The sequence below is a fragment of the Urtica dioica genome, chromosome 10 (genome assembly GCF_054948205.1).
Source record: "Urtica dioica subsp. dioica isolate 48M chromosome 10, U.dioica_male_clone48M_v1_H2, whole genome shotgun sequence".
NCBI lineage: Eukaryota > Viridiplantae > Streptophyta > Magnoliopsida > Rosales > Urticaceae > Urtica > Urtica dioica.
In genome coordinates this window covers 23,533,504-23,556,029 of record NC_142765.1, presented here as the reverse complement: position 1 = coordinate 23,556,029, position 22,526 = coordinate 23,533,504, and the positions used below count along the sequence as shown (strand labels likewise).

Below are 22,526 nucleotides of genomic sequence, written 5' to 3'. Positions count from 1 at the left end.
GTGTTCACTACCATTTTTCCCCTTTCATTAGAATGTAGTAATTTTTTACAAATGCAATTTTCCCCTTTCATTAGAATGTAATTTGTAAAGATGTAAAACAGCAAAGTAGTTCCAATTCAGCAAATAAACTGTGAATACTTCATATTGAAATAAACTTGTTTATTGGCAAGGCAGTTCAGAAAGAGATGCTGTATTATTGAAAAGAAAGCACATCGTCGTGGATGCCGAAAAACATTGAATTATGAAAATATGTTCACACGATCGGACAAGCCTGTAAACAAATAAACATAAATCACCGTCAGTCTATACTTGCCTTTGAACTGACCATATATATTTCACAAATTGCTACCAAAATTAAATAATAATAAAAATATAACAAGCTTTCGTTTTCATCTAAACACATGCATTTGGACTGGAATTTTTTTACAATAAAAAGGCAAGAAAAATAAAATAAAGTGAGCTGAAACCCGTCACTGATTTGATTCTGATGACTAACCGCACCACGCGGGTGATTCGGGTGAATGGGATCTGTATTTTATAGAAATTCTCAGCAACGTCAATTTAGAGGAATAGAAGGGCTAGCTAACCAGTGGTGAATTAGCGAGGAGACCATTTTTTTTCCTCTGTATTTCGCATATCAGATTCATATTTCAAACAACTGTATATACACGTGTTCCTACTTCCCAGTCCAGCCTTGCTGTATCTAATACAAATACAAATTCGAAGAAAGGAATGAGAAACAAAAATACTTCTAAATGCAGCTGAAAAGCTGTATCGACTCTGAAACAGTTCTTACCTAATGAGTCGTAAGGTTCTAAAAACCATGGGGACAAATTAGAAAGGATTTTAATGTTAACAAGCAGTAATTAACAGAAAGGTTCAAGTTGAATTCGAGACTCCCGTATCAACAATAATTGGACTTCTGTTCGAAATAAACCAGTAACCAATTAACAAATTTGAATGGAATGAGTCTTCATTTCTTTCTCTCCATCAATGAGGATGCAACTGCATATTGCATACCACATACTTACAATTTGTTTTAGGAACAATTTTCTGTTACGCACTTGGTTTGCCACAGAATTAAGACTGTTCTAAACTGGTATTTCGCCTTGGGATATACAAAAATTCCGCAGACAAAAGCTAACAAATTGAACTACTTCTTCAATCCCTAAGTGAAGCTCCAAAGTCGGAATTTCTTCCTAAAGTTAAAGGGCAAAGTGTTTAACTTCTTCTCTACCCTTATAATCTATTTTATAATGACCCAAAAGCAATTGCTAAGTGGGTTTACCTGTAGAAAGGCTAGACCGAGGGCCTAGATCAACAACTCTCAAGTCATCGGATTGAATATCATGTACCATAGAGACTTTCATTGTAGGTAACATGGTAAAATCTACTCATAGGAACCCTATCTAGCTCTACATTCCCTATCCAGTTAAGTCAAGTAGGAAAGTATTTGTGATATGCTTTATCGGTAAAGAGCACAACTTAACTTTGTTAAGGTTGAAAGATTCAGCAAAAGAAGAGTATGACCACTCAAATTCATATTTATTATATAGTCTTCACCTCGAGCTCAACATGTTGGAACTCAGGATCTAAAGACTCAAATTCAGACCTACAATAAAACCTCTAGCTAGTCCCACACAAAGACCTGTCACTTGTTTTTTTTAGAGGAAGATATGATCAATGAAATACAAAAGGATAATTTTGCTGGAATTTCGAGAGGTTGGCTCTCAACCATAGGGATTTAATCCTCTCCTCTCTAGACTCAATACATTTTTTCTTCCATGTTCCAGTCAATTTCTATCTGCTTACAGACTAAGATATCATCAAAATTATTCTAAAACCACCCCATAACTTTTTCTTTAGAAGAAACAAAATCTTTTGCTATCCAACCAAACACAGACCCAACGCTAAACCAACATGCCAGCCTGAGGAAGAGGTAGAGATGCTACTTTTACACTACTTGATCTTCCTCTACAAGCTTAATAAAAATTAAAAGCTTTTTATAGGTTGTTTTCTACTGTACAGCTTTCGATAAATTCCAAAAATTAACAATCAAGCCAAAATTCAGTTTTGTGTTTTCGTTCAAAGCTGAAAATGTCTTCTTAACAAAAAGAAAATGTGAAGTTAAAATAAACTTGAACCGAATCAGTGAAACACTCAAACAAATAGTCTTACAATAAGTCAAACACGGACCCCCTCTAATTTTCCTAAAATCATACATTAAGCCGCTAGGAAATTATTTCAAGTTTCGTGACACATTTGAAAGAAAGTTCCTAAATGCGTCCCTCTTAGCTCACTCATAGAAAACAAGCAAGTGAAAATCATCAATCGAAATTCAGGGAAGAAGTCCATCCCAAATGTTTTAATCTCAATTCAGAAAAACACTCAAACAAACGGTTAGCAATAAATCAAATAAGGATCCCCAATTATTTTCCTAAAACCCAATATTAACTGACCTAAATTCAACACCCCCGGAAATTAAACGCAGTTTCATGACTCTGTTCAAAACAATACTCTCCTAAACCATGCCTTCTAGCTCACACAATGAAAACAAGCATATAATTCAGGAAACCCTAATCAGACAAGAGAAAGGGGAAAAAAACAACCAACCTGATCGGAGAAGAAGTGTTCTACTGGTATCCACCGCCGCGAGCGTTGTAGTCCTCTTCGTGAGCACTGGTGAGGTAAACGGGAGGGAAATTTGCGACGTCGAATTTGGCCTCGCTCTTCATCTTCTCCATGTCGGCCTTGTTGAGGAAGGTCCGCTTAATGGGAGGGCGGTTTCGGCGCTGGTCGCGGGGAAAGTACTTGATGTCGAACACGTTTTCGGGCTCGGAATTGGGAATCGCGGGTTTAACACCGATCGTCGCCGGGCACGCCGGGCGGTACTCCGTCGCCAATGGAATCGCGGACCTGTACTCCGGCGACGCGCACGGGCCGGTGATCTCCCATGGCTTCTTCATGAACCGCCGTAGGGTTTGGAAGAGGGATGTGGCCGCCGACGAAACCGATTTCGCCATTGTTTTGATTAAATAAACTCCGAGATTTGGAAATTCGATAATTGGTTCAAGTATGTGAGGCAATCGTAGAGTAATAAATTTTTTTTTTTTTTTGAGAAGGAGTAATAAATATTTAATTGCTGTGATAGTCGCGTGACTCGTGGTACCAATCTTTCTAATAATTTGCAGGCAAACCCATTAGCGTATTACTGTAAAAAAAATAATAAAAAAAAATTAAAAAAAAAAAAGGAAATTAGCATATCAACCGTATTAAAATTAAAAGAAAATATCAAGAGTATCCTCCTCGTGTCTAATCGAAATACGCGATTTATCCCTTTGATTTTTAGAAATATCTGACATATTCATTCAGTTTAATATAAATAACGTATATCTCCCCTAAAAAATGGTTATATTACAAATATCATCATTTTCGTTTATTTTTTACAAAAAAAATAATTTGAACTCTCCAAAATACCCTTAATAGAATAAATATTTATTTACTATTTTATTAAAAAAAATCCTTAATTTTTTATAAATAAATTTTTTTAATTTAATTTTTTGTATATAGAATATAAAATAAAAAATTATTTCATTAAGAGTATTTTGGGAAGTTCAAAATTTTTTTTGTAAAAAATAAACGAAAAGGGTGATATTTGTAATATAACATTTTTAGGGGAGATATATGTCATTTATATTAAACTGAATGGATATGTGTGATATTTCTAAAAATCGAAAGGATAAATCTCGCATTTCGATTAAACATGAGGGTTACTTTTGATATTATCCCTAAAATTAACGAGAGATTAAAATCACTTTTGTTAAAGGGACGTAGCTCAATAGTTGATCTTCCTTTTAAAAAATAGCTTAAGTTTTATTTTTGTGAAATTTGTTGTAACTAGCCAAGTTTGTCATTCTTATTAGGGGCTCAAGTTTCATTTTATTAAGCAAATAGCCCATATTTTTCAGCTCAGACCATAACGTCCTTGGTAAATTCGCGAATAGGTTAATTTAATTAACCTACTGGAGTGAGTTAGGTTAATTAATTAACTTATTTGTTGAATATTAGTTTAGGTTCTGATTTTTTTGTGAGTAAAGTTAATTTACTAAATGATTGAATTCGAAATTAGGTTAATTAATTGAATGTTTTGAATATCAATTGACTTAAGTTGATTTTTGTAAATTTTTTGTGAATTTCAAATCCTTCACGAATCAGTTAATTAATTAACCCAACTCACTCCAGTATGTTAATTAAATTAACCGATTCGCGAATTTACAAAGTGTCTCTCCTCAATCCCCTCTATCACCGCCGATTTCCTCTCTGCCGCCGATTCCTCTCCCCTCGCTGATTTTCGAGTCAATCTGAGTCGTCGATTCTCCGAGCATCGCCGCCGCCGGAGCTCGACGGAATCGACGTCGTCTATCGCAAATCTTGACAGCGTCTATGGCGGATCTCGCCGGCGACGTTAGGGATCAGCAACGAGGATGGACGACGCGGCGGCGTGAAATGGATCGGCGGCGTGAAGTGGATCGGTGGCATGAAATGGACGAAGATGAGAACGAGTTTAGGTTTAGGTTTTGGGAAAATTGAGTTTTGCTCTTATAAATGAGGGTAATTTAGGTAGTGAAATATTAATTGAGCTATTCACTTAATTTATTCAAACTTGGGCTATTATCATAATATTGGTGGATTGATTGGGTTAGTATACTCACTCTTATTAATAAAATAGTTCAGCCGACCGAAATTAATTAAATTAACTTTTCAATTAATAATTAATTAAACGGTTAATTTAATTAACTTCGGTGTAACGAACTATTTTTCTAATAAAATGAAACTTGGACTATATCATTAAAAGGAGATAGAAGATTGGCTAGTTGTAACAAATATTTGTTTATTAATTATACTAAGTGATCAAATTATCGATACAATTGATATCAATATGGAGGTTCGAATTTTACTGCTATATCAATTAGAGAAATTGCTTAATTTGCCATCAATTTCATAACATTTTCTCACTTTCCACCAAAATACTAATTTTTCCAAAAATGCCACATTTATGTCAACAATGTTGACATCTAATAGTGAAGAGCAAACATAGATGTCAACATTGTTGACATAGATGGTGGCATTTTGGGAAAAATTAGCATTTTGGTGGAAAGTGGGAAAATGTTATGAAATTAGTGGCAAATTAAGCAATTTCTCTATCAATTATTGGTTGGTATAGTGATTAGTATGCAATAATAACTTCAGTATCTTTATCAATTTATATCGATCTAAATTTATTAATATGATGACGATATATCGACGTATTTGATCTATAATAATATATATAAAAAAATGGCGGCAAATATTATTAATATTTACGAGTTGTTGCACTTATATACTTCTTATTTAAAAGTTGCGGGATAAGTACTTAATGTCAAATTTATGTATTTCCATTGATACTAGAGTCGTTAGTTTTGGATGTCTATAAAATGGACGGTGATGATGGCATTTACAATCAGCCTAAAAACATAATAAAAGGAAAGCCGGAAAGAAAAACACATTACCTTCGTCTTTGTTTATTCCTTAATCCCAAATTTTGAATCATTAATCTCAACCTTCAAATTAGGGATGGAAAGACACAAATTTGAACAAATGACCCAACACGAAGCGAAAAGGAGGCAGGATTTGAACTTCACGAAGAGGAGTGCGAAGACGACAGAGAGAACGAAAAAACTTATCGTCCACATCAATGGTTGTATATCGTAAATGACGTCTGCAATGAGGTACATGTTCGTGATGACGGCTCTGATGGAGTTAGGTCTGAGAGTGACCTCAAGAGCCTCTGTAGTGACGAGGAGGAGCAAGCCACAAGTACAACTGATGCAGAAATCCCGTTGATTTCAAGTTCGAACTGGGTATAGAATTCCCTCTATTGAGCATTTAAGACAAGTACTCAGAGAGGAGTTTATCAAGGGTGATCGCGAATTTTAACATGTTTTAGTGACAAGACTAGACTACGAGCAAAATGCAAGGGTACTGGTTACCATTGGGTTTCGTGTGAATTATGTTTATGATATTTGTAGTGGATTTATGATATTTGTAGTGGTATTTTAATATGTGTACATGGCTTGTTGTTTCGGTGATGTTTTATGTTGTCATCTTTAGATTTGTAAGAGTTTATTTTCGATTTTGGGATAGGAAAATATTTTGGTAGATCCCGAGTAGGTTTAATCCTACGTTTAGATCTCGGTGGTTTATACGCGACACAAATTTTGACATGTCTAGTTGGTTTAGTCTAGTAGAATTTCAATTTCTTTGTAATTTGCTCATTAGTAGCTTTTTGGATTGAATGGAATTTGTTGATTATAATAAAAATAAAAATAAAAATAAAAAAAGATAGGTCATGGTAGCATAATATTACAAAGGCTGTGTTTGGGTTTGCTTTTATATGCTGCTTTCTTTTATAATTTTAATTTAGTGTTTGATAAAAAAAATTAAGTTAAAAAGTGTTCTTTCATTTTAAACTAAAAAACTAATAACATGTAGGTATTTTTTGAAACATGTACTTTTTTTTCGACATATCCTCTTTCATCAACTTTATTAATTTTTTTTTTTTATGTCAAACAAAAATCTTAAAGTATTTTTTACAATTTATAAACACCTACTTCAATATATTTTTATAGATTGAGCATATGACTATTTATTATAAACATAAAACATATCTATTTTGTCATTTTTATTAATTTTACCGATCATTAAAACTCATTATTCTATATAAAACTCATTATTTTATCACTAGCCCATTTTACACTTCTTATTAGGGGGAATAGATCAAGTTTCATTTAATTAATGAAATAGCCCATTTTTTCTTAGCAGACAATTATACCCTTCGCGAATCAGTTAATTAATTAACAGACTGAATTGAGTTAGGTTAATTAATTAACTGAATGTTTGGATTGAAAATTCACGAAAAATTTACAAAAATCAGAACTTAAGTTAATTAATATTCAAAGCATTCAATTAATTAACCTAATTCCTAATTCAGTCAGTTAGTAAATTAACTTTACTCATAAAAAAATCAGAGCCTAAACTAATTTTTAATTCAACAAATCAGTTAATTAATTAACCTAACTCAATTTAGTCAGTTAATTAGTTAACTGATTCGCGCATTAGCACTGAATCAACAGAATAACTCAACAATTCGAGACCAAACCAAGTTCTATATCACTTCAATTCAGACATCAAGCTTATAATTTGTAAATCCCCAATTATTCTCAATCGGAAACCCTAATTCCAAATCTCTTAGCTTGACCAAGATGTATCTTCACTTCGTCCTCATTACTCTTCTTCCTCAGTTGAAGCTTGGTGAAGGAGGGAGCTCGGAATCGCCGGCATCGGAGGCCGGTCAGGTCGCGCAGAGGAGCTCGCCGGAACTCGTGATGGGCTCGCGTCAGAGGCGCGCGTCGGCTGACGATCTCAAGCTTGTTGATTTGTGGTATGATCTGCAACGACGATGGACGATGATCGGCGACGAACGAGAGAGAGGCGCTGGTTGATCAGCAACGACGATGGACGACGATCGGCAACGACGCGGCGGCGTGAAATGGATCGGCGGCGTGAAGTGGATCGGCGAGTTTAGGTTTAGGTTTGAAAATTTTTGGAAGATCTGATTGAGTTATGGATTTGCTTTGTTATATACAAGGGTAATTTAGGTAGTGAAATATCACTTAGGCTATTCCCTTAATTTATTCAAACTTAGACTATCCTCCTAATACTGGTAGACTGATGGGGATAGTATACTCATTTTCCAAAAAAAAATTATAAAAATATATTTTCTTACCAAAGAAATTTAGAGGGGAAATGGTGACAATAATACTCAATGTTTGGTCAAAATACTACTTATATACTCAAAGTTTTTTTTTTCTTTGACAAAAATACCATATGTTACGTTATAGTGAGTCCGTTACTACTCGGACCGTTAAGTTCAAACATAAATTTTAACGGCAAAGTATTTACGTGTAGCTAAATTTGAAACTTTGAATATTTTTGCCCAAGAAAAAAAAGAATATGAGTATATAAGTAGTGTTTTATCTAAACATTGAGTATTTTTGTCACCATTTTCCCAAATTTAAAAGCATTTTTTGGAAAAACCAAACAACGCCTAACCTAATTTAAACTTGTTTAAACTTTAAAACAATGCCTAAACCCTATATCCAAGACCCCTATTGATCTTTTCTTAAATTTAAAAAAAAAAAAAAAAAAAAAAAGAGAGAGAAAGACCACTATTTATATGCACCTTATTGATTTTCCAATAACCTCTTACTCGTTGTTTTTTTTTTAACAACCTAGTAAAGTAAGTTTTTCTATTTTCGTTTCTGTTTTATTTAACGGTTCTGGGTTGATTGTAAAATCAAATTTCATTTTCTGGATAGTAACAAAATCCGTAATTAAATTTTTTATTCTTATATTTTTAAGTATAATTTTTTATTATATTTTTTAGACAAAAGTACTCTTAAAACTTTTTAAACAGTATTTCTTCTCATATCAATCATTTCTCACTCATCTCTCTCTAACTCTTTATTCTATCTAAAAAGCTGGATTCGTGGATTGAAGATGAAGAGTAGGAGTAAGTTCATGTCGTATATTCATTTCAAATTAATTTAGATTAAAGTATTGTTTATGTTAGTACTTAGAGTTAAATATAAGATTTAAAAATCTAGAATTTATCGTGTTCTTTAAATTTTGTATGAAATTTATGTAAAATACCGATTTCCGATTTACCTAGATGTCTCTAGATGAAATTCAACTAAAATTTTGATGAAATTTGCACAAATTTTCAATACTTTTTCATGATTTACGATGACTTATGATGTTTTTCGATGATTTACGATGAACTTCGATGAGAGGAATAGTGAAAAATAAGGGTTTGAAAGATTTTAGTAATATTTTTGTCCATAAAATATGACAAAAAGTCTAATTTAAAAAATGTATGAATACAAAATTTAGTTACAATTTTTTAGGGGCGTTCATGAGAACCGGCAACTCAAACAACTCGATCATCCAAACCAAACCGAACTCTTTTTTAATCCGCCCCATTATAACCCGAAGAATTTTGGGTTGAAACCAACCCAACTCGCAAGTGTTTCGGGTTGGTTTGGTTTTTTATCGTCATGAGATTAGATTAAACCAAGCCAATCCGATCACATTATAATAAAGACTTTTTCTCTAAAAAAATGAAAAATGTTATCAAGGTAAAATAAAAAATATACCATATATAAATGTATCTTTATGCTCACGATAGTTGATAAATATATAATACAAGTAGACTCGATATGATCATAAAAACTTTCTTATATTAGTTTCTAGAACTCATTTTTGTATTTATTACTTTACAAATTTTTCATAAGGTCTGGATTTTTATGGAGTATGAAATTTGAGATGAAACATAATTTATATATTTTTAGTATTTGCATGGTTTTTTTTTATGAATTTGATTCAACGATTCTATTTTGTACTTTTGTTATGACAAATTAACCCGAACAAACCGACTTAAGTCACCCCAAATAAATCAAACTAAACTGACCTGATTAATATCGGTTCGGGTTGATTTGGTTTCAGTACCATAAACAGTTTGGGTTGAGTTATAAAAATGACAAACCGAAGATTTCGGATCGAGTTCATGAAATGTACAAACCCGAATAACTCAACCCGATGTACATGCCTAATTTTTTTATACGACTGTAAAAAATGAAATTTCTTATTCTAAAATCCCAAATTAGGAACTAACACTTTATTTTATTTTTTATTATATTTGTAAAAACAGCACAAAAACATGTTTTCTTTTTCTTTCTTATGCCCCATATTAGGAATTAACACTTTATTTTTATTTTTTATTATTTTTCCCTTAACGGGAGATTCATAACAGGTTTTAAAACAACTTTTTTGGTGAGCGTTGTTCTTGTGATCTGAATTTCTAGTTGAGAGAGAACTATAAAAAGCATCTCTCGAATCTTTGCCCTGTACGTATTTCCCACTCTCAAGTCCTCTCTCTCTCTCTCAGATCTCTCTCTAGTCTCTCTCTTCCGCAAGCTTCATTAGATCAGTCACCAACCAGGTATACCTAACTTGACGCCTTATGATTTTACACTGTAATATTACTGTTTCAGTTGTGTTAAGTTCGATCTGAGATTTATGATTCCCGACACTTTTCGGCACATTGATCCGCTAGGTTTATACGCTTTCAAAGTCCATACTTTTTTCCTTTTTTACTTATTTCTTTACCATAATTTTAATTTTTATTTATTATAAAGACTTTAACTTTTCTCTTCTGAGAAGTCTCTGCCGGGGTTCACTAAGGGTTCTCGAGCATTGAGACTTTTCCGTTGAAGCATTTCATTAATGAGCTTTCTCAAACCAACGCCTGATTTTTGTTTTGTTCATAATTCTTTTTCCCAGATTTAGTTTATCTGCCAGGGCTTAAGGGTTTGGGTTTTGCTAGCGTGTTGAGACATCTTTTTTCCTTTTTCAATTTAGATTTTCTCTTTTTGATGTTTAATGAAGCCTATCATGAATTCCCTCATTCACAGATTTGTATTCCTTCATTCAATTTTAACAAGAGAGTAATCCCTAATTCAATCAACTGGTTGACATTTCAGTTTTAGATGGCGACGCCGGAATCGAGTCCCGCGGCCCCACCGAGTGCCCAAGTTGTGGGAAATGCGTTTGTGGAACAGTATTACCACATTCTTCACCACTCTCCGGAGTTGGTGCATCGGTTTTACCAAGACTCCAGTGCTCTCAGCCGACCCGATTCTGCCGGCGCAATGACAACCGTGTTGACCATGAAGGCATGTATTTCGTTCAATTCGTACTCAAAACTATTTTGTGTTACATTTTTCTTTGGTTTCAGACCTCATTTTCTATATAAGTCCTACTGCGATTTTATTTCGGTTGAGTTTTGAAATTAATAATAGTTTACCGAAGAAGATCTGTAAACTTGTCCTTTTCGGTAGGTTTTATGGATTGGGGTTTTGGCTTCTTGAGCTGAACGCTATGCCTGAAAGTGTTTGAATGATATGTTGTATGAACGAACGGTTGGAGTTTTTAGGAAGATTAACTATAGAATTTTTATTAGAAGTAGATCTTTTGACCAGTTTTAAAAATTAAAACTTGTTGTAATAAGTCAGTGTTAATTGCAACAACAGTTTCATTGTTCAAAATTTGAACATCTTAGTATTACTTTGGACTCATTTAGCTCTTACAGGATTGGTGAATCCAAATGCTTTACTTCTCTGCTTCACGAATTCAGTTTCTCTTTAGTAATACAGTTAGAAATTGTGAAATTGCTTCTTTATGGGGATGTGTTGACATACATCTTTATATTTAATGTTGATCTCGTTGAAATACTAAGTTATGATCTTATCTTAGTTTGAGCGATATATGCTTCTTGGGTCATAAATCGTGTTATTCTCTTTTGTCCAGGCGATAAATGAAAAGATCTTGTCGTTAAACTTTGAAGAGTACACAGCAGAGATTAAAACCGCAGATGCTCAGTATTCGTTTGGGAAAGGAGTTATTGTCCTTGTTACAGGATGCTTGACCGGAAAAGACGAAGTCAAAAAGAAATTCACACAATCGTTCTTTCTCGCTCCTCAAGACAAAGGATTCTACGTCCTGAACGACGTTTTCAGGTTTGTCGAGGAGATCGAAACAGCACAGGTCGACTCTGCCTCGTTTAACGGTGTCAGTGAAATTGCCGAGGAAGCTTCGCAGCCAGTTGAACAAGGTTCGCTATTCCCATCATTTATGTACAATTTACTTCTTGGCCTTCGCTTCATCATTCTTCGTTGTAATCCTTCCTTCGTTTTTTTTAGTTGAAGAGCCTACCCATGTTCCAGATCATCTCGTAGTAGAGGAAACAACGCCGTACGAGGAACATGAAGATCTTGATAATGAACCTGAAGTTTGCGATCCTTCGGAAAACGACGAAGGGTCTGTGATTGAGGAAGAGGCTATCGAACCCCTTACTATATCGACCGAAAATACAATCATCCCTAAAAGTATCGATATAGCTCCTGAAACACAGGAAGATGCTCCTAAAAAATCATACGCTTCAATTGTAAGTTTGTGATAACCTTATCTATATATGTGCATTGCACTTCTTCCTTTTCTGACTCGAATTTAATGTTTAGTTGAAGAATATGAATGCAAACACAACACCAACTCCGACGCATGTTCCGAATCGTGTTGTGAGGCCAGCATCGATAAACACCGAACAGCCGTCTTTCAATTCCGAGAAATTGGCTCCTCCGGTGGAAGCGCCGCCAGTTCCTAGTGAGAGCGTTGCTTCCGAGACTGAGAGTGTGCATGAAGGTGCGTAGCCTCTCCCACTTTTTTTGTTTAGAATTTTTTCGATATTTTTATTGGATTTGTATATGAGACCTCACAAGTCACGCCTATCGTGTTAGTAGTTGAAGGTCACTCCATATATGTGCGAAATTTGCCATACGATGCGACTGTCGAACAGTTAGAGGAGGAGTTTAAGAAATTCGGTCCCATTAAACGTGAAGGAGTCCAAGTTAGAAGTAGTAAGGTTTGTTACGGCTCTCACGCGATAACTTCTCTTATTGGTTTTTTTTATGCATGTTCTACTTCAACACTGGTTATTGATGTAGCTTCTTTTCTTCTTTTAGCAACAAGGATTCTGTTTTGGCTTCGTGGAATTTGAAAGTATGAGCTCTATGCAGAGTGCACTTGAGGTAACCGTATTGACTTGCTGCGTTTTCTAAAATTGTTCGCTGTTAACAACTTTACCTTTGAATATTTAAATGTTGCATTTAATAAAGCACTCTTTTTTTTTCTTTTTTTTGGAATCGGAGTAACTGCATCACATTTCATTTTCACTGCATCTGAATGTCAGTACAGGCTCTGTTTTTGTATGAAAGTTGAGGCTATCTCGTGATTTAAACTAAGCTCGGTTATATAATCCATCTTTTTCTCCACCTTATATTTCATATTTTAATACTAAATAAATCTCTGTTACTGATATATATCGGCTGAAATTGCAGTCTTCACCCGTAACTATCGGAGATCGCCAAGCCGTTATTGAGGAGAAGAGAACTAGCACCCGAGGTAAGTCATCTATTTTACAAGCTTTTATTTCCATCAAGTCTTACAGGCTTATAAAATAATTATAGAAACGATTATAAAACTAAAGGCTTTTGACCCGATTAGTACCTGAACTATTATGTGTTTCGCTTTTTTATCCCTTCAGTAATTTACTTTTTCAGCTAAACCCAGCACCTTTATAAATTCAAATAGTTTGTTTAATCTTCAAAAAGGTTCAATAAAACACAATCTTACTCTAATAATCCATGATTGTTTAACATTTATTTAGTGTTTGTAGGGCTAGGTTATAAATTAATTACCCTTTTTTTATATAACAAAATGAACATATTATTTCATTTCTGACTAAAAGGTGCCCAATAGCTCATCCTCTTTTTAAAAAATAGTCAAAGTTTCATATTATTAAGAAAATAGCTTACCAGACCCGCAGTAAATTAAGAAAATAGCCTCTTTCAATAATCTAGCCAAAGTTTCATTTTATTAAGAAAATAGTCCATCAGACCCGCAATGAATTAATTAATGAAAGAGTAAATTAAAAATCTACGAAATCAATTGTTTGAGACTATTATGCTAAAAAAAATTGCTTTAGGGACCAAAATGTCATTCAGCGTGAAAGTTGATGAATTATTTGCGGTAGAAAGTAAGAGACTCATAACAGAGCTGGTGCTGTGTCCTCAGTAGGTGGCGGCGGGAGAGGGAAGTTCTCGTCAGGAAGAGGCAGTTTCCGGAGCGACAGTTTCCGTGGCCGCCCGAACTTCGGTGGCGGCGGTCGTAATTACGGAGGAAGAAGCGGCGAATACAGAAGCGACTACTCGGGCCGCGGCCGGGGCTCGTCCGGCGGCCGTGACAGCTATCAGCGCCAGAACGGCGGCAGAGGCACCGCTGGTCGCTCGACTGGACCACCCAACAACCGCTCCGCCGTTGTCTCATAGAGACTTCCGATTTGATAGGCAGTGTTTTATTTTTTGGGCTACAATTGAGGGTTTTTTTTTTTTTTTTTTTTTTTGAACTCCTTCCTTTTCAGCCCCTATTTATATGCTTGATTAAATGGGGGCATCAAGGTCTAGAATTTTGATTTCTACTTGAACACTGTTGACATGTAAGAGTATATTTTGAGGGTGTTTTCGTTTTTAATTTTAATTTTTACTCTTGGCTTAATTATTTTGTAAGCGTGGAGAGAGAGAGAGAAAGAGTACAAATTGTGCAAGAAAGTAACGAATTTATTCATGACATCTGATGTTTTTCTCTTCTTTTAATCAGACAATGTAGTCTCATCTTCTCTTTTCTCTTCTCTTCTATTCCTTCCTCTTCTACTATCCTCTGCACAGTGAGAGCTCAATTTGAAGAGTAGAGAACATTGCTTTTCAAAATCACCGAGTCTTAAAACAAACACAATATCATCCTGAGTAAGAAAAATAACAACTAATGAATTACTCTTTTTTTCTTTTTTCAATTTGATCTCTGCAAGTTTGAAACAAGATTGGAGGCAGCGAAAGCGGCGGAGCCGCCGAGGACGGAAACGAGAGCGAGAAGGGCTTGGAGGGCGACTTGCCAAGTTTGGTCCTCGGGGACGAGGTAAGCGCAAGCGGGGCCCACAAGCAGCAAAGCGAGGCTGAGGGTGAGCAACGCACCGGGCGTCCCCGGGTCGGTTGCGGCTGATAAAACCCCGAGCTCCTCGGCCTTGGAGAGCAAGCCGAGCCTCTCTATGGAGGAGAGAGAGAGGCCCGCCTTCTCAGCTGCCGACAAAAGACCCGCCTTCTCCGCTTTCGTCAGCAGCTTCAGCTGCTCCACCCTCGTTAGAAGCCTCACCCCCGTCGAGCTCTGTTCAAATTACGACCCCACCACACTAACTATAAATATAAAATATAAAATTGAGGGACGAGAACAAACATTGGGAAAAAAAATTGAGGAGACTCAATAAGGTGTGTAAAGTCATGGTTACTACTCTCATTGCCCAGACAATCGAAATTTGAGATTGAGTTCCGTCAAAGTGAGAAAGCTCTTTGCTTGTTAAAAATTAAGAAAAGAAAAGTAATCACTAATGCCATTTTCATATTTTATTCCCATTACAATTGCAGTCCAAAGCAATACTAGTCTTGTCATGATGTATGGGATATTCTTCTCGGAGGATAACTAGGGATGGTAACCTAAAAAAAACTACAATCCACTGTGCATTTGTCATTGTTCACCACAATCTTACAGTCTAAAAAGATACCAAGTCCTGTCAAAGGAAATTATTTGAATTGTACGGGATATTTTTCTTGGTTGAAATACGAATTAGAGGCGTCAAGATGCTATCTTTAGCATGTGATCGATACAATATGCGACGAAAGAATTTCATCAAAATATACTATTAAGAATTCCCAAAAAAATATATAGAGGAGAGAGAGAGAGAAAGAGAAGAGAAGATATTTAATTGCCTTTTTGGAATTGGAGCTGACAGTTTTGTTAGCAGCTGAAATGGGTTTCTGGGTAGCCATTGATTTGATGAGTAGAGGCGAGTATGAAGAACAACTCTTCGCCACTGCTCTGCTCCCACAAAATGCATTAGAAGCCATTTTCTCTCTCTCTCTCTCTCTGACTTTACAGTGGCTCGAATATTATGGTTAAGCTTAAATTAGCTTCTCACATACCACCCAACTGAATGAATGATGCACAAGAGAAACTGGATTGGTTTCAGATTTGGGCTCCAAATGTCACGCAATGATAGGTTGCCATGATTGGTCTTGTCTGGTCTATCACGACAAATGCATCAGTATCATTCTAAATTTCTAATTAATACAATCATTCTAAATAGACAACGTTTCGTAAATATTAGATCACGTCATCTTTATGACTATTTACTTTAGATTTAGGAAACGTTGGTTTTCAAACGTTTTAGTTGACTATTTATCTAATTTTTTGTTTTAAATACGTACATATAATCTTATTATTCAAATATTAAAAATATAGTCAAATTTATGTCTAATTATTCTATACTATGAGGCATGCGTGTTCCGTTTGATTTATTATTTTAGGTTATTGATTTTGTAGTTTTTTAGTCTTTTTCGTAAAAAAAAAAACAAAAAAAATGAAATAACTTTTCTTAAGCTAAAACGAACACCTTTATAAAGCTAACATCTGTAATGGTTTAGCTAAATGTATTAGCTCTATTTGCCACATAGATTTTTCTAGAGCTAAATAGTTAAGCAACTAGCTCTATAGAGCTATTTTGCTTAGCTAAATCAATAGCCAATATGTAAAACAATGGTTAAGCAACTAGTTAAACACTTTTAATATTTACTAGCAAATCCCTAAATTTGTTAAGCCATAAACCATTAAAGATGCTCATAGTTTGTTTATCTTCAAAAAGTTACTCTGATAATCCATTATTGTTTAACATCTATTCAGTTTTTGTATGGTTAGGGTATAAATTATATCTCTTATTTTATATAATAAAATTATCAATAATTTGATTTGTGACTTATATGCTTTAAGTTTATTAGCTAATAAATTAGATTAATTACTATAAAAATAAAGGCTTTTAACCGAGAAAACCAAATCCTAAACGAGCCCAAGCTCACATAGGTATTTACGCCAAAAGTTGCGGTCGGGCTTGCCAGCACAACCCGCGTGCCAAAATCGGACAGAGGGCATATATCTCCGACGACTTGACTTGCAGTCATGCTAGTTTGGGCTTGTGCCTAAGCTAAGTGATCAGACGCCCAATAAGACGTGTTGGGTTGAGCCCCATACTCGAATCAGCCCAGCCGGAAGTCACATGTCAATCCTATCTACTTGGTTCCTTTCTCAGCTTTGTCCTATAGATTCAATTAAATATGCTCCACTAGGACCACACTAAGCCCATCCTAATCCAACAATCATACTATGTGTCTCGCGTTTGAAGACCCCCGAGCCGTCCAAATGGGCTCAACCAAAGACCACACTTGGGAGCACGATTCGGGTGCCCGAGGAAGAAAATAGGTCGACTCATACACGGTCTAGCAGAGATATGAGCTCGAGGTCAAGACTTGGACACCCAACATGCTTGTCGGTCCGAGCACTACGCTCGACCCGACCCCAAATTGTGCCAAAGTCAATCCATGGGCCTTGGTGGACCGAGTCTTGCTTTCAGAATGGCCTCAATCCACACTCTAGGTCAACAAATCGGGCACCAAAGGGTGTGCAGGCTGAGCTCCGTACTCAACCTATCCCATAGATGCACTTGGAAGCCGTCGCTAACTCCTTCATTCACGCTTGGCGCCACCTAAATAAAAAAAATCCTATCTACCATATATTTCTATATATAGAGGACATTAGACAATTTTATAAGTGCTCAACGAGCCATTATTGTAATATGCAAGTCTGGCCGAAATAAATTCAATTAATTGTTTTAGTTCATTTAATTTACTTCGATATGTTGGTCTATTTTCTTAATAAAATGAAACTTTAGCATAGAGCTATATAGGCTGCTAATCTAATTGTAAGCGGTATATCACTAAATTGTGATTGATATAATTGATATTAGTATTATAGCATATTAATCGTAGCTGATTTAACACCAGCTTAGAAGCTTTAACGGGCCATGCTGGGCCGGGCCAGTGGAGTCGGAACCAGGCAATGGCCGAAATGAAGGCTAATTTCGTAACTTAAGCACAGAGTCTACAACGAGCACTGTTTCGACAGTTAAGTCGTCTCGTCTAATTTCTATTCCACTCCAAGCCCAAAGCAGCAAAAACCCTAATTGAAACTCTCTCTCTCTCTCTCTCATTTCACAATGGCGGATTCTATGATCTCAGTCGACAAGGTTAAAAACTTCATATACTCCAATTACAACGACGAAGAGAAGTGGGCTCAGAATACGGTGAGTTCTATTTCTTCTCGTATTTCGAAACGCCTTCTCTCACTTCTGGGCTAAAGAATACCGATTTTTCAGTATTGAAGGAATGAAAAATCGTTGATGGAGAATTTTCGTTTGAAGGGTATAAATTTTTGCTGATGGAAAACGAAATTCAACGATATATAAAACGCCTCGTATAAATCTGAGCGTATAACCCATCGTTGATGAAAAAATTCAACGATATGTAAAACGCCTTCCCATTCTTCTCTAATTGAAGGGTATAAATTTTCGTTTTCCAATTCATTTAGTTTTCTATTGCTGGAGAACATAGCGATGGTAGATGATGAACAATCCTGATGTCTTTTTTTATTAATATTATTAGTTGGAGATTCAATCGTTTCTCAGGGTTGCACAACCCGGAGGTATAAAGTTAATATTTGGAGATTTATACTTCCTGATTCATAGAAGTAAAATAAAAATAAAAAATAAAAAGAAGCTCATTAAACCCATCATGAACCATATTTTTTTGTTAGAAAATTGTTTGTTTTGGTTTGGTTGGGTTAAGGAAACCAGTGTAATGTTTTTATCATTATTCTGTTTTGCAGAAACTGTTTCGGGCTGCGGGGCTTTTTGCCGGTGCGATATTGCTGATGCGTAATTACGGTGATCTAATGGCAATATGATGAGCATGTTGATGGCTCTCCAATATGTAGTCTCTGTTTTCCTTGACAATCGATTTCGTGGCCGATAAGGTTCATGGGTATTTCCGTTAATCTCAGTAGTTCATGGATAATATTTGATTATGGGATTATGTGAATTATGTCGATTTGATGAACCTCTCACCTTGATAGTAGATGTCAGGTGTGCGAACCGAACCGATACATAGTTCAAAACAATCATGGTTTACAAACTTAGATGAATAGTCTACCGTTCTTGTTCATTTGGTGATCAGTAGTCTAAGTGAAGTAATTAAGAAAGTTTTAAAAGAAGCCTGATTGAAAAATGCCAACAATGTCTACGGGTTCCTGATGTGTGATTCTTAAATGTGTGTTCTGGTTTCTCCCTAGTCTAATTTACCAAAAAAAAAAACCTACTTAATTAAGTATTAGTTATATCCTTATATGTTTGTATTGGATGAATGAGACTAAACATATTTAAAAACTTGAATTGGGTGCTGATATTGCATATCAATAATTGCCAAGTTCTTAGCAGGAATGGTGTATTGATATTATGTTCCTTTTTCGAGCGATGGACTGTATATTTCTGTTGTAAATGATCTTATGATTTAGCGCAAAATAAATCCCATGTTAGGACCAAGGAGATACCATTAACATGTGGGGACTCAGACGACAAAAGGTTTATCGCTAGTTTTTTGAAGAAAAAAATTGTAGATTTTCCATAATTAATACGTATAAAATAAGTTTAAACAATTTTTATTTTTTATTTAGAATTGCGGTAAAGCATGGTTTTTTTTTCCCACGGTAAATTTTGGTTTTTATGAAGTTTTGAACTAAGTCGGGCTGGTTTTTTGTATCTTGGGATTCTCTATCAGTACTGGCGAGGTAAACTCCAATTTTATGGTTATTTCACGGTTTTGTATGTTTCGGTAACGGGATCTGGCGGTTAGCGGTATATCGTGTGGTAACCCAACGGTTACCTCGGTAACTCAAACCTTGGTTAGGTCTAGCTCAATGGGTGCACCCCCGCCCCGGCCTCGAGAGATGATTTATAGTTGACGTAAAAATTTTGTGTATCGTTGAGAAAATGGGATATTTATACCCTTGCCTTGTTTCTCTGCTTGTCTCACCAACATTGCGATTTTTGTTGACCCTCGTCATCGTCATTTCCCACCGATTCACTGTCACTTATTGCTGTTCTTCTATTGTCATTGCCGATACATCGAGTAGTCCTCGTATCCTTTCTTCAACAAAGCATTAACTTTTGATAAACTAACTTAGCTCATGTTGCGAAGATAATGGGGCGATCATTATCGCCATGATCAGTGTTTGTTGGACCAAGGTAAATAAGTACGATTCAAGGGTGACAAGTGGGAGAAATTATGTAATGTACATTATAGCAAGGTTTTAAACACCTGCAAAAATCGGCCACTTTCGTTGGCGATGCCGCAGTCGGAGCAAAAATAGTCGACGAAGATGTATTTAATCGTTTTGCCATCGTACTTAGCTCGAAAATCGGAGAAACTATAGGTTGTTTGGCAAAAATTCTTTGTATATTCAAAGAAAATCGAGTAAAAAAAATGTTTGGTGAGTTTCGGAGAAGAGCAAATGCGGTAGAGTGAAAAGTGCCTCAAGCTTGAACCACATTCCAACCGCCGTTTCTTCTTTCACCACCTTTCTCAAGATTTGATCGCTGAGACTCAATATGATCAAGTTCTTTGCCTTCTTTAGAATTTCCAACTTTATTTCCGGAGTGTGAGATGTTGACATCTTCGACTTGCCTTTCAGAGCTTCATCGAGCCCTAAATTTCCGAGGTGAGGTTCCATCTTGATACGCCATAGGTTGAAGTTGTTCTTTCCATCAAACTTCTCAATGTTGGATTTGAAATTTTCCATCACCTTGAATCTTGATCAGGGACTCAATTTGAGGAAAAAAAACTTCAATTAGGTTGAGAATGATGAAGACTTGATCAAACACTTGTACTAGTGAAAGATAAATGACTCCGATACCAATTTGTTAAGAATCGAACGCGGAAAAGCACAATTCTTCAGGATATCAAATCGAAAACCAGATCAAAACACAAAATCAGCAATAACTTCTACTGGAAGTTATCTGTGTAAAATCGGCTCGAAGAACATAACACACAAGAAGAAGAAGAAGAAGAAGAAGAAGAAGACGCTGATTTATCCTGGTTCAGATTCAGAATGAATCTTAATCCATTGAGGCCTCGAGAAAGTCCTATTTAGATGATCCACTATCTTCAAATCGTAGTCCAAGTACATAATATGATTAAACTCTTGATCTTGGCTTCAAGCTTCAACTCGGAAACCAAGGAGCCTCACAAATGTTTATCTCTCGTGTTTCCCTTGAGATCAAGACCATATTCTTGATCTCTTACACTTTCTCTCAGATCTTACTTCTCTCTCTCTTTCTTCTAATTTTCTTCAACTACAAATGAATGAATTGGATAAACCATTAACTACTCAATTCCTTATATACTCACACATCCCTAGTTACAACTTGCTTAAACAACTTCAGCCCGCGCTCTTGAGTTGTTGATGACGTGTCATGATGATGAGGCACAACTTACACACTATTATTATTCGGGACAATTAGACCAGTAGCCCAATAGTGCACATTCCTTTTAAAAGATAGAAAATTAAGAAAATAGCCAATTGAACATTTGACATTGCTAAATAGTCAACATTTGGTAAATCTTTAAGTAAGTAATCACTTTTAGACGTAAATATTAGGTAAATAGCCAACGTTTGGTATACGAAATGACTATTTACCTAAGATTTACGTCTGAAAGTGGTTATTTATCTAAGATTTATTAAATGTTGACTCTTTAGCAATGCAAAACGTTTAAGTTAGCTATATTTCAAATGAATCATTTTAAAAAGTAATCAAAATTTTATTTTATTAAGAAAATAGTCCACCAAACCGAAATAAATTAAATTAACTGTTTTAGTTAATTTAATTTACTTTGGTATGATAGATTATTTTTTTAATAAAATAGAATTTTGATTATAATTTTATAAAAAATTAGGAGATTGAATAGTTGCAATAAAATTTTCTTATTATTTTGTATAAAACATTAATGCATAATTTATTTTTACTAACTTGCGGCAACACTCGAGCAAAACAACTCGTAAAAAGTTAATTCATGATTATTTTTTGCTACTTTAAGAGCTCTACTAAATAAATGAAATTTCTCTGCAACAATTTATTGAGTCTAAAAGGCAAGTTGAAAAAAATAATATAATGGATAAAAATTAAAATAATATAATATCTTCATACGCCACGTGGCACGCATGCGGTGACCCCGCGCGTAGTATGAAAATTGAAAAGTTAATAAAAAAAAAGCCCCATATGGGATGACGTTGCGGACACGAAGTACGAGGGTGCTGTCACACGTGGCGCTATTCAAGTTGGCAAGTTGATAAGATTGTTGGACCCCACATATCCAAATGACAACGTCCTAATCTCCACCGGTTTTACGACACGTCTCATTTCATTTTAAAGAAGCCGTACTATCTATCTTTGCCGGCCATGAACGTCAAGAGACGAAAAGTGAAACTAAAAAGCAACAAGTTGCATTTGGAGTGGGACCCACACTGTATTTGGCGATTATTTTTGGTCCCCAAAACCACGTTGCGTGATTCTCTTCGTATTTCACAAATGGAGGTGATAAAATAAAAATAAAAATAAAAATAAAAACAAATGTTTTTTTTATTATTATTATTTAATTAACACATGTATATCTCTAGCTTGGTTTGATCCTATTTTTTTCTCTTTCATTTTTCTCAACATATATCATATGGCAAAACGTTTGCTTGCTAGTGAGAAAACTACGAGAACGGCTAAACAAGATAAATATCGTATAGTAGCAAACTACGAGTCCACGTGGCATGATTCG

General features: G+C 35.3%; 4 protein-coding genes across 6 annotated transcripts; 2 read left to right on the top strand and 2 right to left on the bottom strand.

Annotated features, from left to right (window-relative positions):
- Positions 1-115: 115 nt before the first annotated feature.
- LOC149384221 (furry) lies at positions 116-3,133 on the bottom strand. Its single transcript, XM_089629600.1, has 2 exons — positions 2,614-3,133; positions 116-271 (listed from the first exon to the last, which is right to left on the bottom strand). Exon 1 carries the CDS (start codon positions 3,021-3,023, stop codon positions 2,634-2,636), a length of 390 nt encoding a protein of 129 aa, XP_089485726.1. The 5' UTR covers positions 3,024-3,133; the 3' UTR covers positions 116-271; positions 2,614-2,633.
- A 6,777-nt stretch (positions 3,134-9,910) lies between these two features.
- Positions 9,911-14,378, top strand: LOC149384220 (Nuclear transport factor 2 (NTF2) family protein with RNA binding (RRM-RBD-RNP motifs) domain-containing protein). Of its 3 annotated transcripts, none has more exons than XM_089628528.1 (9): positions 9,911-10,099; positions 10,641-10,832; positions 11,467-11,770; positions 11,859-12,103; positions 12,177-12,357; positions 12,453-12,577; positions 12,678-12,743; positions 13,053-13,116; positions 13,789-14,378. In XM_089628528.1, exons 2-9 carry the CDS (start codon positions 10,647-10,649, stop codon positions 14,040-14,042), a joined length of 1,425 nt encoding a protein of 474 aa, XP_089484654.1. In that variant the 5' UTR covers positions 9,911-10,099; positions 10,641-10,646; the 3' UTR covers positions 14,043-14,378. The 3 variants fall into 3 exon arrangements, with proteins under 3 accessions (XP_089484654.1, XP_089484655.1, XP_089484656.1); XM_089628529.1 differs by having other exon boundaries at positions 9,912-10,099; positions 12,456-12,577; XM_089628530.1 differs by having other exon boundaries at positions 9,912-10,099; positions 13,792-14,378.
- On the bottom strand, positions 14,310-15,776 carry LOC149384219 (wiskott-aldrich syndrome family protein, putative (DUF1118)). The gene is made up of 2 exons (XM_089628531.1): positions 15,531-15,776; positions 14,310-14,931 (listed from the first exon to the last, which is right to left on the bottom strand). Exons 1-2 carry the CDS (start codon positions 15,666-15,668, stop codon positions 14,560-14,562), a joined length of 510 nt encoding a protein of 169 aa, XP_089484657.1. The 5' UTR covers positions 15,669-15,776; the 3' UTR covers positions 14,310-14,559.
- Positions 15,777-17,771: 1,995 nt separating this feature from the next.
- On the top strand, positions 17,772-18,869 carry TOM5 (mitochondrial import receptor subunit TOM5-like protein). Its single transcript, XM_089628285.1, has 2 exons — positions 17,772-17,953; positions 18,535-18,869. The coding sequence occupies exons 1-2, from the start codon at positions 17,867-17,869 to the stop codon at positions 18,610-18,612; spliced, it is 165 nt and encodes a 54-aa protein (XP_089484411.1). The 5' UTR covers positions 17,772-17,866; the 3' UTR covers positions 18,613-18,869.
- Positions 18,870-22,526: the final 3,657 nt, after the last annotated feature.

Bases quoted from the DNA above. Each gene is read 5' to 3' on its own strand.
- LOC149384221 (XM_089629600.1), bottom strand. From the start codon at position 3,023: ATGGCGAAATCGGTTTCGTCGGCGGCCACATCCCTCTTCCAAACCCTA.
- LOC149384220 (XM_089628528.1), top strand. From the start codon at position 10,647: ATGGCGACGCCGGAATCGAGTCCCGCGGCCCCACCGAGTGCCCAAGTT. The intron at 11,771-11,858 runs GTTCGCTATTCC...CGTTTTTTTTAG, and splicing joins TTCGCAGCCAGTTGAACAAG to TTGAAGAGCCTACCCATGTT. The intron at 13,117-13,788 runs GTAAGTCATCTA...CTGTGTCCTCAG, and splicing joins GAAGAGAACTAGCACCCGAG to TAGGTGGCGGCGGGAGAGGG.
- LOC149384219 (XM_089628531.1), bottom strand. From the start codon at position 15,668: ATGGCTTCTAATGCATTTTGTGGGAGCAGAGCAGTGGCGAAGAGTTGT. The intron at 14,932-15,530 runs GCAATTAAATAT...TAATTTGAACAG, and splicing joins TCAGCTCCAATTCCAAAAAG to AGCTCGACGGGGGTGAGGCT.
- TOM5 (XM_089628285.1), top strand. From the start codon at position 17,867: ATGGCGGATTCTATGATCTCAGTCGACAAGGTTAAAAACTTCATATAC. The intron at 17,954-18,534 runs GTGAGTTCTATT...TCTGTTTTGCAG, and splicing joins AGAAGTGGGCTCAGAATACG to AAACTGTTTCGGGCTGCGGG.